Source organism: Camellia sinensis, chromosome 4 (assembly GCF_055761805.1).
Source record: "Camellia sinensis isolate YWXY chromosome 4, ASM5576180v1, whole genome shotgun sequence".
NCBI classification, from domain to species: domain Eukaryota; kingdom Viridiplantae; phylum Streptophyta; class Magnoliopsida; order Ericales; family Theaceae; genus Camellia; species Camellia sinensis.
In genome coordinates, this window is record NC_138964.1 from 215,360,059 (window position 1) to 215,372,465 (window position 12,407).

Below are 12,407 nucleotides of genomic sequence, written 5' to 3' on the forward strand. Positions count from 1 at the left end.
ACAATTTTTTTTTTTTTTTTTAAAAAGAATTTTTCTATAAGTTTTAAGATACCTATTTGGTTATGAGTTTTGAAAATAGTTTTTAAATTAAGTTTTGAGTTTTGAGTTATGTGTTTAATTACGATTTGAGTGTAAAGTTATATTTTGAGTTTAAAATATTTTAAAAAATTAAAATATTTACAAAATAAAAAAATATTTAAAATTTTAAAAATAAAAAATATTTAAATAACAATTATATATTTAAAATAAAAAATATATATAATTTTCTTAAATATTTTTAAATATTAAAAAAAATAAATCCAAAAAATTTCAAAATACAATTCAAAATTCAAAAACTCAAAACTAAAAATAAAACTAAAAACTCTTTTTTAAATTCAAAAACTCTTTTCAAAATTCTTTTCCAAACTCTTAACCAAACAATTTTTTTCTTCTTAAAACTCAACTTATAATTTTATACATAAATCACAACCACGCTCAAATCGTAATTTTAAAACTATGAAATGGGGAAAGTCTTGCCTTACAAAACGCACCGTTTTGGTTATCTGCTCCAGCACGCTCCAATAAGAACTCGAACTAGTTCGATCGAGAACTCTGATGGACACAAGTCAGAAAGGGTGTTTTTCTTCATGATCTCGTCGCTCAATTGAATCCCTTTTACTGGTAATTCCTACTTATTCATCCTATTTTCGTTATATGTATATGCACGCATACCCATGTATTCAAATCCAATTTTTAACCTCTCTTTTTTTCTTTTTTTTTTGGGTACAATTTTAACCTTTCAAACGTAGACCTTGGCGATCTCTGAATTGTGAAAATCTTAGTTTTACCTTTCCAACACCTATCAAATAGATCGATGTTGAGAAATCAATTCGAAACATAGATTTTCATTTACCAAAAAAAAAAAAGGGTTTCAATAGATATGCTGATTATAGCTTGATTGTTTTTGCTTAGCTATGTTGGGTTCATAATTGGGTGCAGATTGTGATGAGTGGTGAAATTTGAGGAGTGGAGTGGAGTAGTTTTTGTTTACTGGAGAAATCTTTGTAGTAGAAGAAGAGAAGAATGGTGTTAGTGTTGGCAATTGGGGATCTTCACATCCCACATAGGGCACCCGATTTGCCTCCCAAGTTCAAATCCATGCTTGTTCCTGGCAAGATTCAGCACATTATTTGCACTGGCAATCTCTGTATCAAAGTAAATTCTTTACTTCTTATCAATCTGTTATCTTTCTTCTGTTGCTGGTTATTTACCATTTTTCTCTATGTTAATTTTCAATTTAACCCACTTTGAATAGTGATGCTTACCCAATTATATACACAACATGGGTTGTGTTTGTTTGGTTTTTGCTTGACTTCACTATGATCTCTTGTCATGTTTGGATTGTGGATTTGGGTAGGGTAGAGATTTGGAATGGAAAGGAAAAGGAAAAGGAAAAGGAAAAGGAAAAGGCCAGGGTAGTGGATTCCATCAACATTTCTCTCACTTTTCTTTTCCCTTTCCAAATTTCTACCCAAATCTATGATCCAAACATAGTCTTAGGGGTTGTTTGGGATGACCTAAATAAGTGTATTTTTTGTCTTTTTACGAAAAGATGTGCAAAAAAGTAGAGAGATAATGTGATAGAAAAAAGATAAAAAGTGTGTACTTATTTAGGATAGCCAAACTTGGCCTTAATAATGTTTTGGAATTGCAAAATCATGATAAAGCCATGGGAGATTGCTTTTAGTTGAAAACTTCAAACTTTCATATCATGTTATATAGTTAATGGCCTAGCTGCTAAATCATTCCTACAAAGGTCTCTTCAGCTTGCCAATGAAAGATGTTTTGGGCATAATGGCATGTGGCCAATGGTACATTGGTTAGGTGGGCAATGAAGATGAGAATTGTGGAGTGGTTGGCATGGCAGAGAGAGATGACATTTTGAAGTTCCGAATGTCTAACCCCACCTAGACTGAGGAAGCCTGCACTAGTGTGGGCCAAATTGCTGGGAGCATTTTAGATGTGTTTCTAGACTTAGATGAGATTTGACTAACAAATGATTTTCTTCATGCATTACAAATGAGACTACTGTTTGGGCACACAATACTGAACCCACAATGAAGGAGACATCCAGGCATTCGATAGTTCTGTCTATCTTGCTAAAACCACACACACGTGTCTCTAATCAAACATACTTTTGTTGTTGTTTTCAAAATCAGGAAGTTCATGATTACTTGAAGAGCCTTTGCCCTAGCTTGCATGTTACACGAGGTGAATATGATGAAGATGCCCGTTTCCCAGAAACGAAAACACTTACGATTGGACAATTCAAGCTTGGGTTATGCCATGGTCATCAGGTTTAATTTCCTTCTATCCTTATTTTAAGAAGTTTATGATGGTCATTGGTCACTAGTTTTGATTATTTTCTTCTATTTGCTTAAGTATAGTGGTATGTTTTAAAGAACCTTGCAGATTTGATGTCTATTAGGCATCTAGTCCAAGATATCATTGATATCAGAAATTATTTTCTAATAGTGTCATTATGTTTTGGGATTCTATAAATTGCTACTTGTCTTATGTGTCTACCCTGACTTTGTAGACATCAAGTTATGTGAGAAAAAAAACCAATTTACTTGTTGCATGTGTTATTTAACTATAACTGCAATTATTGAGAGAGAACATATGAGCATAAATGATGCTATATGTGTTGCATGTTTTATTTAACTATAACTGCAATTATTGATAATTTCTTACTATTAATGAGCCTATTGTGTTATGACTCTGCTTGGAATTTGGAGAGTAGATTGTGATAGTGCTGTAGGAAAGTCTTTTACAAATGAGATTGAACGGCGAGTATATGCTACTTTCCAAATGATGGGGAATACCCTTTTTTCCTGTGTTGGGTTGGGATGCCACTTTCCAGGATACTGGCAGCCATGTCATCTCTTGTTTTTTTTTTTTTCCCTTTAAAATCTCAAATGATACCCTAATCTATATTACAATCGATAGGCTGGCTGGCTTCATCTGCTTATCTAACATCATTATTAATTTCTCTGTTTAGTTTTTTCTGAATTGAAATAAACAGATTATGCACCTTTTCTTTCTACCTGAGGATGACATGTAAGTGAAGATGGTAATTGATGTTGTTGGATGAGACTCTGTCATCGTCATTGCAACCTTTGCATGCTGTGTGGTTAACTTAATAGAATAGAAATGTGGATTTCAAACAGGATAGGGCACAGACACATAGTAAATTTTGAAGTAGGGCATTATCCAAAAATATAAGTTGGACAAATTGTCATAGTTTTTTGTTTGACAATTGCTTTACAGGGATGATGAAGGTTATAATTTTTGCAACTACATTCTATTCCGCTACTAGAAGTTTCCATTGCATACTAGATTTTTTTCTTTCTTTCCTCATTCTATTCTTTTGGAGCATGCCTGTTACATTTACAAGAATCTTAGGCATTGCTCTATGAAGGGGTGTTTATGCCACATGCCATTTGTTAGAGTGTGCCTGAAATTATTGGAAATTTGTTTATAAATTATGGACACTTCCAAGATGCATCAAACAATTATTTTCGGAGAGTCCAAGAAAGTGTCAGCATTAACATGAGCATGACTCCTTTTTAATAGTGTCCATACCATGACAAGTAGAAATGGACGGCTTGCTTAACATCAAGGAAGCCAGCTAAAGGGAAATTGCCTTTTTTTAATGGATTATGGTGCTGTTTGGTGTAGCTATTAAAACAGATTATAAATTATAGCTTAACAGATTATAGATTATCACTTTAATCAGAAGCTGTTAATCTGTTTGGTATAGCTGTTGAATTATAGATTTAAGTTGCTGAGTAGTGTTTGTTAAATAAGCTGTGAAGTAGCTTTTTCAATTAATTTTTATTTTTTATTATTCACTATTTGTCTACATTTTTCATAAAAAATAATAATAATATTTTATAGTCCATTTGGGTCTTTTTCTATTTTTAAAAAAATAAAAAATAAAAAAAATCTAAGAGTATAACCGTGAATTAACATGTCCACAGCAGAAGTTGATAATTAGAAGTAAGGGGTGAGCAGCTTCTCAAAATCAGTTTTTTTGACTTAAAATAAGTTGTTAGAATCAGAAGTTGTTTGAAATAAGTTTAACTAAACAGTTCAAAATAATTTTTTAAAAGCCAGAAGCCATAAGCTGGGTAAAAAAAACCCCACCAAACACCCCCTATGTAGTTTTCAACTAATTATCACTGTTCTCATGTTGCAAACGTAGTGGTAGTGTGAATTTTCCATACTATTTACCAGATCTGCTGGTTCATCATTTTTTTTAATGCCAAGTAGAATCAACAGCTATTAGTTACTTTTATTCGTCTTTTTCATTTTTGTATATTCTAACCCACCCAAAAGTACTAATCCATTCTATCCTTTCATTCTTTGAAGGTCGTTCCATGGGGAGACCTTGATTCTCTAGCCATGCTCCAGAGACAGTTAGACGTCGACATTCTTGTTAGTGGTCACACCCATCAGTTCAAGGCCTACAAACACGAGGGTGGTGTTGTTATTAACCCTGGATCTGCTACTGGTGCCTACAGCAGCATCACGTACGACGTGAACCCAAGTTTTGTGCTCATGGACATCGATGGCCTGCGCGTCGTTGTCTATGTTTATGAACTCATTGATGGAGAAGTAAAGGTTGACAAGATTGATTTCAAGAAGACGGCCACAACTGCAATCCCTTCCACACAGTGACCTTAGCTTCTGTTGGTATTTGAAGGCTTTGTTCTGCATCTGAATTTTTTTTTTTCCTTCTTGTTTTTTAAATATTTCCCGGCCTACATTTTGTGACTATCTTTTGTTGAAGATTATGTGACTCTGTTTTTTTGGTTTCCATACATTTTTTGACTTCTTCGTGACTAGGTTTTTGTATAAGTGAATGGTGAAAGTTTAAGTTTTATGATAAAATCAATTTAGAAATTTATTTTCCCAAAACAAAAAAGGCTTGATTGATGCATCAAAAATTATGTTCTTGAAGATCCAAGTTAACTAGACACTTGATCAGGGTTCTGGAAGTAAATATGTTTGGAGGCAATAATTTCATAGAAACTGTTTTTGAACTCAGAATCATATTACAAGAAACAATGTTCATGCATTTGATCACGACAAACCAGTTACATACACTACAATTTTTTAGCTTTGATTGTTCATTTCTCTACAATGAATTCTTGAATTTCAATTCCCGTGTGTCGAGCACCACTTTGTATTCTTAGCAGAACTTCATCGCCAACTTTGAGTGATGTCACGGGTATAGCTGTAGTTGGATTTCCATTTTCTGCAGTGTAAAAAAAGAATGAATCCGATTACAAAAGTCCAGAAAACTTTGAAAGAATTATGCATTCAGGATAGACCTCGATGAGAGCAGATTAAGGCAACTGTTTCTGCATTCTGAAGAAGGATGCTATAAGCAGTGTGAGTATCCGAATCTCTCTGCAGTGTCAAATGTTTTAAAAAATATTAGAAATTCACCATAGCTACCTAACCTTTGATAGTCTTAAAGACATATACAAGAATCGCCTTTCTTCTTTAGCCAACCTTTCCAATTTTACCTGGACATAAAATTCTAATTTTATACCCATCCCTAACCTCCCAAACTACAACCCTACCCCAACTCTAGCCATCACCAGCTCTGGCCAGCACCCTCCCCCCCTCCATCCCCAACTCCAGCAACCCTCCCTGCCCTTCCCAGCCCATCCAGGCCACCCCGGTCTCTTCCTCAGCCACTCCCCAACCTCCCCCGTCCCTCCCTCAGCCCTTCTTGCCACCTTCGCAGGGTGAGGTGAGAATGCAGATCACAACAAAGGAGGGGCGGGGAGGTTGTTCGGAAAGGGGGCCACTGGAGGTGGTGGAGGGTGAGGAGGATGGGAAGCAGGGGCTGCCGAAAAAGGCCGTCGCATGAGAGCACATTAAGGTATATCGAGGTAACCAACCTTTGCCTCAACGAGGATTAGTGGTCTAGTTTCTATCTTCACACGCCCAACAACTGCAGTTCGTTGCCTACCGCTTTGATCAACCACGATTACTTCTTTGCCTGCTTTTAACTCTGAAAGGTAGGAGGTCTTTCCTCCAGGAACAGCAACATAGGCATGCACAGGCCCCTGTAAGTTTTCAAGCAACAGCAATATTAGGAAACAACATATGGGAAAATGACCATACATTTCCCAGCGATCTCATGTTTGGAACACAATGATAAGCAATTCATTTATAAATAAATAAAAGTTATATAATTCCCCAACCAACTGAATTTCATGTAATTTCTCAGGAAAATAAAGTGGGCTAATATGCCTCACAGCAGAGCATAGGTCTCTAGACCCATTTTAACTAAAGAAAACTACAAACTCTGCTGGCATAATAATCTTCGAGTAATGCTGTTTAGCTCGAATTTGAGCTTGGCCCAAATGGCTCGAATTTCATCTTGCCGGTCATCCGGCAAAAAGGTTGACAAAGTGACAACCGCAGTAGACAAGTGTTTCATCCGATCGTCCGGCCAATCGACTGGTGTACAGTATTTCAAGCCATTCAGGGCAGCTCAATTTGAGCTACCAAAGATTTTCCATAATGTCACATATGGTGTTGAATGAATTTGATCTCAACTACCCTAAAATTTGAGGCGCAAATATGTCATGTACAATAAGTCACAACATAACAACATTATTTTATTCTGCTTCTTGATCTTCACTCTTTTTTCTTTCTTTTTTTTTAACTCTCTATCAGGAGGCAGTACTGGAGATGGTGAATTTCTTGAAATCCTTGAAAGGCAACCTAAGTAAGGAAAAACTAGACTCATCGGAGCAGATTAGATGAGGAAAAAAATAGATCATTTAAAACAACATTAGCTGAGAAATAACATAAATGCAGTTTTATATAATTTTTACTAATTTCTAGCCATTTCATGGAAAGGGGAAAAAATGTGAAATTAATTGAATACACAATTCATTAACTTGTGATGGCAACTGATGCATCAAAACAAACAAATCCTCAGCTATTCCATGGAAAAACTCACTGCATTGACTCGGAAAGGCCTGCTGGAAATATAATTGGACTCCAAGCATTCTGAGTGAACAAGGAATAGCCCTCTCGCAAAAGATCCAACCTATAAAAATACTCATGCAATAAAAATGTCGGGTAATATATGGTTAATGGGAGTTGAGTAAAAATAGATCAAAAGCACAAAGAAATATAGATAGGATACTAGGAGCAAACCAAAAGTCCTTCACCAGGTTTCATGAGGCTACAGAGATCCACGCAAACTCGATCACCCATTCCAGCCATTTGAACTTGAGTTACAGTGGCTTTGGTCAGGTCCAATAGATTGTTTGCTTCATTTCTTCTGTCAAAATAGTCCTGATAATATTACCATTGATAAGGAGCATTGCTTTCACTAGCTAAGAAGCCCTACCCTACCCCAGATGGGTATTACCTTCAGCTCAAGGACAGCCTTGACATCCTCAACTTTTAAAACAACTCCACCTAAACCTAGCTCCAAGGCCTACAAAAGCAGAAGCATGAAAGTGTATAGTCTGCATTTAAAGAGCTAAATTCACAATTACAGAAAATGACAATACTGAAGAATTTCTGGGATCATTTATGAGCTCCTTGTTAAGTCTTTCACTCGCGAGTATCTACAAGTTACCTCAAGGAAAATTTGAGCTTCAGCGGGGGTTCTTGAGATGGCAAATACTGTTTTTTGACTGCTTTGAAAAGCTGCAACAATATTCTCTGCAGGTATCACCTAAGAAAGACATCCATTAAAGAGGATAATTGTGTATATTTTCTAACAACCGACTTAAAATTTTCATCCACCTATGCATATGCTAACTGATAAAAAGAAATTAGCAAAAAAAGTAAAATGATTATGTTGCGGGTTGGCTTTGGAACTTCAAAAAATAGCCAAAAAGTCACTAAAAATGCCAAAAAGCCAAAGTACTAAACCAAAAAGTCAATGATTCCCTTTCTTCTCTACATTTTGCACATTTTTTTGTAAAAACCAAAAAATATCCCAAACATACTAATTTTTTTCACCTTATATTTTAGCCAAAAAGTTATTGAAATAGCCTATTCCATTAGGGATCATTGTACACAAAATGACCACTGTTGCATTGAGCAGACAGAAGAACATGCAAAATATCATTACAGTACTCAAGCTGGAAAAGGAGAAAGGGAAAAAAAAAAAAATGCCAAGTACAGGATTTTGGCGAGAACCTATAAATTAATTGAAGAAGAGCTAGTATAATCAACATGGTAATGTTAACTGAAAAATCATAATGAATGTAACATCAAAATCATTGACAGTGTGGATATGATTTTAGAAGTTATGTCAACAACAGCTTGATAGAGTCATCAAAATGAATTGAGAAAACAGGTAAATTCTTTCACCAGTGCTCCCAACATATATGATGCCCTCTGTAACTTCATCAACTTTACAAAAAAGCAGTCCATAGATATGCATAGAAAGTCAGCATGCAGTAAATAAAGGCAAGCCAATGAACTAACCAAGTAATTATTGATGGGCGTACCTGCCAATCTAGTAAATTAACAATAATATTCTCTGCTTGTTCATCCTCTGGTTGGAGCTGCTCTAATTGGTCAGGAGAAGAAATCTCAGAAAAAGTGGCAACTCTTTTGTGCTCACTATCAAGTAGCTCTCCTTTTTCTATAAAGAGAGGATGTATCAATGCCATAGCTGTAGATTTGACAACCAATACAGCACAATTAAAATTTTGAACATTTCTGTAGTGGCATTGAAGAGTAATGTGCTTCAAATTGGTAGGAGGGGTCGAGTCGAGTACAGTAGTTCACAAAAATCCAGGCATGGCTAATGGCAATAGATGTAATGTGTGTGTTTGTCGAATATATAAGCTGTGTGTGAGCAGGAAAACTATAGATGTCTAATTTATCAAAAAAAATAAAAATAAATAAACTATAGATGTCTATGGTTGAAACTCGGAAAGTTTTGGTCATATAATGAGCAGCAAAACATGCTTCATGCTTCCCCAAGCAAAAAGTGTTTTGGAAGTCATATAACTATGATAGACATGATATACTCATAAAATTCATAGGACAGACACTTTTCCTACACATTTTAGAAGTAAATAAAGACCAAAAAGTTTGTAAGTTTCCATGCCAATATCTGACATGCAAATATGCATATTCTGTCAATAGGTTCCTCCACGTTGACATAAAGTTGTCCTACATATTTGGCGAAAGATATTTATGCTTATTTAGTGAATAAAATTTGTGAAGCCATTGCGTCAACCAAATAACTTAAAACTTCTCTCTGGAAAAACCTTATGCATGTATAGCTGCAAGGTAGTGTGCATCGATATTTTGTGTCTGTTTGTCAGTTGGGTTGTGGCCCAGGGTAAGGGGTTGAGAGATGCTATTAGATCTTTTGAATAAAAGAAATAGAGACAGATTATGATCATTGGTAGAGGATAAGCCTATTGTGCATTCGCGTAGTGTCCAACAAAGCTGCACGGGACATTACCAGAATTTTCCTTAAGCGCAAGTGTTACAACAGGCATACAAAGCAAAAACCATTCAGCTTACTGTGACACTTGCATAGAGTAGCTTAAGCATGCTATAACTGAAAAATCAAACCAACTATCCCCTCCAAAAAAAGTAACATGTTGATGAAGGGTTATGAAGTCAAGGATACTTGGCCTAAATCACTGATAGAATGAGCAACTGAATGTAATCAAGTCTTTTGGATAGTTGAGGCCTATAGAGAGTGGTGTATAAACATTTTTATAAGTACATGTACAGCAGTCAAGGGTGTTACAGTTCATGGTATGCCAAATTCATTCCAAGCTGAATTTTTGTGGAAAGTCTTTTTGAAGTTAGTGGTCTGGTGGAAGGAAGTGATTTAAAAATAAATAAAAAAACACTAGCATAGCCAGAAGAATGGGTAAAGAAATACAAGTCCGCTTCAACATCTTCTTAATATAGCTTTCTCATATCTCTTTTGGTGCTGTAGTTGTTAGTCATGGCTTCAGTTATCAAATTTACAGGACAAAATATGCATGCATGCGTATTGGTAAAGTGAGTGGACAAATGTACAATGACTAGCCTCCCCCATGACATGACTTTACCTGAAAGAATGGTCTTTTTGGGGTTGAGGTTTGCTCCTGTCAAGTAGTGTGCACTTTATATTGTTACTCCATTTTACATCAGTTTTATTTAATTTTTGAACAATCAAGATCTACCATTACATAGAATTGCCTAGATGCATTACTTTTAAAACAATTCAGTTTGGTCCAAAGAACATTAACCATCTGATTCAACAAACATTTTCGGAACATTTGTCAAAATAACCATTGAATGTTTTTGTACGAAATGAAATAGCTAAAATGGTTAAATGATATTAATTATTTTGTCTATATTATCTCTACAATTACATTAATCAAATAGTAAAAGTTCATTTTCACAAAAAATAGATTGTATGATAAAAAAAACTGACAGTACATGATCACATGGATCATAACTGCAGCAAGCCCTTGCATGTCTCCCCCCTCCTCCTCTCGATCTCTCTCTGATAGTGTTTGGTTCACGAGAATGAAGATAGGATGGAATGATCATTCCATCATAACATTCGTTCTCACATTTGGTTCACTAAAAAAAAAACAAGAAAATTACATTGCAATTGGAATCATAATTAACCGTTGTAAGTGAACGAGGTTGACAAATGAGCATTCCATTCCATTTCACATTCAATTCAGTTTACCAAACATAGCATTAGGGATATTTTCCTATTTCAGAGTTTCGAACTAGTGTTTAAATAAAGCAACTAGAAAGAAAAAAGTTAATGTTAGCTACTTGAAGCTTTAGGTTTAAATTTTCTCTATCTAAACCCCAACAACAATTTCAACATTGAAGAAGGACGAAGCATGAACAACAATCACACATAGAAACAAACGAAAAGCAAGATCTAACAAACAAAAAAGCCCTAATCAGTTGAGAAAAGCTTACCGGACCACTCATTGGCAAGGTCTCGACAATGCGAGGGGAAGACAAAGGTGTTCCAGCCTCTCTCGACAGCGGCCGTCATGACATGCTTGTTCTGAGTCCAAATCCACACCAGCTTCTTCGACACCGGCATTGAAGAAGAAGAAGACGCACACAGAGCCACACAAGAATTAGAATTGGTCCGAAACTGACCTCTCTTGTCACGATAATCAATCAATCGGTAACTTTTCCATTTCCCTGATTGGCAAGAACAAAGCACACTATCAAAATTGAGTCAGTGATCTCTCTAGGCAGATACGTGATTCAGTACATAATCAAGTTCAACTAAAGTATAAATCTATGTAAGTATATATGAATATGGAGAGACCTGAGCTGGGGGGTATTCCAAGCAAAGAAAATGAAGGAAATAGCAGAGCCATGTTTCAATCAATCGGATTGCATGTGATTTCTTTGAGGAACAATTATATATAATTGGGCTTTGAAGCCGTACCATATCACCCTAGGTTGGTATGGTGCTCTAGGCCTCGATTGGGTTGTTTTCTATCCAAGCTCTCAAATTTTAAAAAACATTTTTGGTGTAAATAATTTTTGAGGTTCAATTCATAGAGGATTTTTTTTCACCTTTAATAATTGGACAGACTTTCGCTAATGAACAATGAAATTGGTTCTGAATTAATACATCCAATAAGCTGAATGCGAGTTGTCTAAAAATAAAAATAAAAATAAAAATAAAAATCATAAGCCTCTATATATACAAACCAACACGGAAAAATAAAAATAAAAAAAAGTCAATAATGATAAGCACTTAAAAATTAGATGGGCTATTTAGCAGGGATTTGGCAATGGGATAATTTAAGGGTTGTTTGGCATGACCTAAATAAGTGTATTTTTTGTTTTTTTACGAAAAGATGTGCAGAAAAGTAGAGAAATGATGTGATGAAAAAAAAGATAAAAAGTGTGTACTTATTTTGGGTTGCCAAACTTGGCCTTAGTTAAAAGCTTAAAAGATTATTAAAATAATTTAAAGATTTCTTTCTACTCTATATTTTTTTTTTCGTAAAAAATCAAAAAATTATTATTAAATATTTCAAATTTTTTTCCTCATATTTTAGTCAAAAATCACTAAAAATTCACTTCCCAAACGAATCCTTAGACTCTAGGCAACTTTCAGATTGCGTTTGGTTTAAGAATTTGATGTGAGATTTACAAAAAAAGGGAAAATAGAAAGGCAAAATTGAATTAAATAAAAAATTTGGTTAACAAGTGTCTTAAGAACATTAGTTAATAATGTTTAAATTAATTATACACTGTATGTTACAGGCACTGTCATATTATTAAGTGCTTTAATTGCACTCATTAACAAATCATTAATAAATCGTTGTGTTTGAATCATGAATTTAGAAATAAAAATAGAA

At 34.9% G+C, this 12,407-nt stretch overlaps 2 protein-coding genes across 11 annotated transcripts; one reads left to right on the plus strand and one right to left on the minus strand.

Annotated features, from left to right (window-relative positions):
• The first annotated feature begins 459 nt into the window (after positions 1-459).
• On the plus strand, positions 460-7,129 carry MAG1 (Calcineurin-like metallo-phosphoesterase superfamily protein). 2 transcript variants are annotated; one of them, XM_028240657.2, is made up of 4 exons: positions 460-660; positions 979-1,194; positions 2,199-2,336; positions 4,414-7,129. In XM_028240657.2, the coding sequence occupies exons 2-4, from the start codon at positions 1,063-1,065 to the stop codon at positions 4,720-4,722; spliced, it is 579 nt and encodes a 192-aa protein (XP_028096458.1). In that variant the 5' UTR covers positions 460-660; positions 979-1,062; the 3' UTR covers positions 4,723-7,129. The 2 variants fall into 2 exon arrangements, with proteins under 2 accessions (XP_028096458.1, XP_028096459.1); XM_028240658.2 differs by having other exon boundaries at positions 496-660; positions 952-1,194; positions 4,414-5,206.
• On the minus strand, positions 5,066-11,780 carry LOC114296365 (3-dehydroquinate synthase). 9 transcript variants are annotated; one of them, XM_028240651.2, is made up of 10 exons: positions 11,360-11,780; positions 10,996-11,229; positions 8,544-8,710; positions 7,661-7,759; positions 7,448-7,516; positions 7,231-7,371; positions 7,031-7,120; positions 5,958-6,125; positions 5,379-5,457; positions 5,066-5,302 (listed from the first exon to the last, which is right to left on the minus strand). In XM_028240651.2, exons 1-10 carry the CDS (start codon positions 11,409-11,411, stop codon positions 5,175-5,177), a joined length of 1,227 nt encoding a protein of 408 aa, XP_028096452.2. In that variant the 5' UTR covers positions 11,412-11,780; the 3' UTR covers positions 5,066-5,174. The 9 variants fall into 9 exon arrangements, with proteins under 9 accessions (XP_028096452.2, XP_082778828.1, XP_028096455.2 ...); XM_082922702.1 differs by having other exon boundaries at positions 5,066-5,281; positions 10,996-11,252; positions 11,360-11,779; XM_028240654.2 differs by having other exon boundaries at positions 10,996-11,252; positions 11,360-11,779.
• Between the last annotated feature and the right edge of the window lie 627 nt (positions 11,781-12,407).

What these genes read in the sequence shown, in the direction of transcription:
- MAG1 (XM_028240657.2), top strand. Translation starts at nt 1,063, where the DNA reads ATGGTGTTAGTGTTGGCAATTGGGGATCTTCACATCCCACATAGGGCA. An exon ending in CTGGCAATCTCTGTATCAAA is followed by an intron (nt 1,195 to 2,198) that starts GTAAATTCTTTA and finishes TTTCAAAATCAG; the next exon opens with GAAGTTCATGATTACTTGAA. An exon ending in GGTTATGCCATGGTCATCAG is followed by an intron (nt 2,337 to 4,413) that starts GTTTAATTTCCT and finishes CATTCTTTGAAG; the next exon opens with GTCGTTCCATGGGGAGACCT.
- LOC114296365 (XM_028240651.2), bottom strand. Translation starts at nt 11,411, where the DNA reads ATGGCTCTGCTATTTCCTTCATTTTCTTTGCTTGGAATACCCCCCAGC. An exon ending in CCTTGCCAATGAGTGGTCCG is followed by an intron (nt 8,711 to 10,995) that starts GTAAGCTTTTCT and finishes TCAAATCTACAG; the next exon opens with CTATGGCATTGATACATCCT. An exon ending in AACCTGGTGAAGGACTTTTG is followed by an intron (nt 7,121 to 7,230) that starts GTTTGCTCCTAG and finishes GTATTTTTATAG; the next exon opens with GTTGGATCTTTTGCGAGAGG.